Source organism: Rutilus rutilus (genome assembly GCF_951802725.1).
Source record: "Rutilus rutilus genome assembly, chromosome: 1".
Classification (NCBI taxonomy): Eukaryota; Metazoa; Chordata; class Actinopteri; order Cypriniformes; family Leuciscidae; genus Rutilus; species Rutilus rutilus.
In genome coordinates, this window is record NC_140209.1 from 64,944,377 (window position 1) to 64,947,565 (window position 3,189).

At 41.5% G+C, this 3,189-nt stretch overlaps 1 protein-coding gene across 1 annotated transcript; it reads right to left on the minus strand.

Annotated features, from left to right (window-relative positions):
• Window positions 1-357: 357 nt before the first annotated feature.
• On the minus strand, window positions 358-1,662 carry LOC311305052 (uncharacterized protein; the record flags this gene model as incomplete). The annotated part of the gene is made up of 3 exons (XM_084432508.1): window positions 358-777; window positions 917-1,022; window positions 1,373-1,662. The coding sequence occupies 3 exons, from the start codon at window positions 1,660-1,662 to the stop codon at window positions 358-360; spliced, it is 816 nt and encodes a 271-aa protein (XP_084288634.1).
• Window positions 1,663-3,189: the final 1,527 nt, after the last annotated feature.

The following is a 3,189-nucleotide window of genomic DNA, read 5'->3' on the forward strand; positions in this document are numbered from 1 at the left end:
GATTTCAGGTTACAGTTTAAACGTTATGTAGTGTTATTAAACCGACAGAGACTTGCACTATAGCAGAATCATTTTTATTTTGAACATGAATATTTTCAGAGTATTTATTCAAACTAGAACATAGAAATGAGCAGGTTTTCCTTTTTTTTGGCCAAGAAAAATCCTTGTGTGAAAATTTGATGACGATTTTTATATGGATTAGTTGTTTACATAAACCTGCACAACTGAGAATTTTACAGGGATGCATTTCATTTTAATTTTTTTTTTCAGAACAAAGCTGACCATTTCATCATTAGTATTGAAAACATTTTTTTTGTTACTCCACACTTTGAGAATATTATGTTTAAACATGGTCAATTAAAGTTTTCTTTTGTGAATCAGTGTTGGCTGTAAGAAAAACTCTGTCAGTGCCTCTCTGACTCTTGTTGGCTCAGCAGCATCTTGTGCCCCTCCTTCTGCTATCCTGTGGTCCTGAAGAATAGGAGGTCCCTCATAGGTCTCACCATGCTTCTCACACACATTGTGGAGAGTGCAGCATGCACTTATGATGGTGTCCACATCCAGCCGTTTCCCCAGGCATATCCACCGCCCCTTCAATCGGCCGAATGCACATTCCACCGTCACCTTGGCTTTGCTGTGTCGCTGGTTAAAGTACCTTTGCTGCCCTGTCAGGTTCCCTGTGTCAGTGTACCCTTTAAGCAGCCAGATCCGCATTGGGGACGCCGGGTCACCAAGCAACATAATCGGTACTTGGACACCGTTGATCTCCACTGTGTTCTTTGGCGATGGAATTTATTAGATGTTATAATATGTTTCTCTAAACATTTCAATCTCCTTTATACTAAGATGGTACTGTTTCCAAATAAGATTTTTGTGTGTGTGTACATGTGTGCATGATAGTGATAGAACAACTTACTGGTGGAAAAAGCTCCCCTCTCTCCGCCATTGCAAAGACACAGGAATTCCTAAGAACCCTGGCATCATGGACACTTCCAGGCCATCCTGTGTGGATGTTGGTGAAACTGTTATGGGAACATGTGATGTGTTATTTTATAATTTTATCCATGTAAACAATTATGATAAGAAACACAAATCAGTTATTACTGCACTGTGCTACATTTAAATATAGGCTAATTTTGAAATGATCAGTAGGGGATTGTCAAAACAAAACAAACAGATGGATACTGCAAACAAGAGGGGCTATCATATTTTAATATCAGTAGGCCTGCCGACAAGCCATACCACATAATTGTATCACAAGGCAGCATTCTTTAACTATTTTATAAACCTAAATCAGACTTTTCACTCAATGACGGCTAGCACTAGTAAAGAAATTACAGGAGAGATTATTTCATAATTGTAGCAGGCTTACCAGAACTGATGATCTACAACTCCCTGCAGAAGGACAGAATGCCATCCTTTGTGATTGAAGTAGTCAACATGAATTTCTTCTGGGGCAATGATGGGGTTATGACTCCCATCAATTGCTCCAGCACACTGTGGAAAACCACACCTCATTTGGAAGCCTTGTAGGACCTCCCGGAGGGGATCTCCTTCGGGCAGTTTTATGAACTCAGGCATGAGGACTTGACGCACGGCCTTGCAAAATTTGTGCACAATCGCGCACACAGAGGACCTGGCAATGCCAAACAGGTTACCCATTGTGCGGTAACTGATCCCCGTTGCCAGCCAATACAGTCCAACACCTACACGTTTCCACACGGAGATGGGTCGCCTAAATTGAGTGTCCTGCCGTAGGAGTCTTGAGAAGAGGTGCTGACAGAGATAATCAAAAGTTGCCCTCAACACCAGAAAGTTTTACGTCTGTGAAGCTAATCACATCACATTCCCATCACTCCTGGCTTTGTCTCCGCATCCACACAGACCTCTGTAGGGAATTTGCAGCCATAACCCCGCAAAAGGCCAAAATAGCCAATTTTGCTCTCTTTTTCTTCATTCTTCTCCTCCTCAGCACCTGCACATTAATGTTACAGCTGCCATTACACAAACATTTTGAAATAAAAGCGAAAATGCTTACCTCCTCCATAACCTCTCCAACTTTAGTGCAACAGCGTACTGCGTCTGATGTCATTGTTATTGTTCTTTTGCGCATGCGGGTCAGTTCGAAACCGCAAACAGTTCACACTGGAATCTGATACAGGCCACATTTTAAAAGGTAATGTGAACAGCCAAACAAAAAAATCGGATCTGAGCAAAAAATCCGAATTGAGCATTAAGACTTGCGGTGTGAACGGGGTCCATTACACACAAACTACAACCCAAATCAGAAAAAGTTGGGACACTGAACAAATTGTGAATAAAACAGAAAGCAATGATGTGGAAGTTTCACATTTCAATATTTTATTCAGAATACAACATAGATGACATATCAAATGTTTAAACTGAGAAAATGTATTATTTTAAGGGAAAAATAAGTTGATTTTAAATTTCATGGCATCTACACATCTCATAAAAGTTGGGACAAGGCCATGTTTACCACTGTGTGGCACCCCCTCTTCTTTTTATAACAGTCTGCAAACATCTGGGGACTGAGGAGACAAGTTGCTCAAGTTTAGGAATAGTATTGTTGTCCCATTCTTGTCTAATACAGGCTTCTAGTTGCTCAACTGTCGTAGGTCTTGTTTGTTGCATCTTCTTCTTTATGATGCACCAAATGTTTTCTAAGGGTGAAAGATCTGGACTGCAGGCTGGCCATTTCAGTACCTGGATGCTTCTTCTACGCAGCCATGATATTGTAATTGATGCAGTATATGATCTGGCATTGTCATGTTGGAAAATGCAAGGTCTTCCCTGAAAGAGACGACGTCTGGATGGGAGCATATGTTGTTCTATAACTTGGATATACCTTTCAGCATTGATGGTGCCTTTCCAGATGTGTAAGCTGCCCATGCCACATGCACTCATGCAACCCCATACCATCAGAGATGCAGGATTCTGAACTGAGCGCTGATAACAACTTGGGTCGTCCTTGTCCTCTTTAGTCTGGATGACATGGTGTCCCAGTTTTCCAAAAAGAACTTCAAATTTTGATTCGTCTGACCACAGAACAGTTTTCCACTTTGCAAGTATTCCTGAGCCCATGTTGTGATTTCCATTACAGTAGCATTCCTGTATGTGATGCAGTGCCGTCTAAGGGCCCGAAGACCACGGGCATCCAGTATGGTTTTC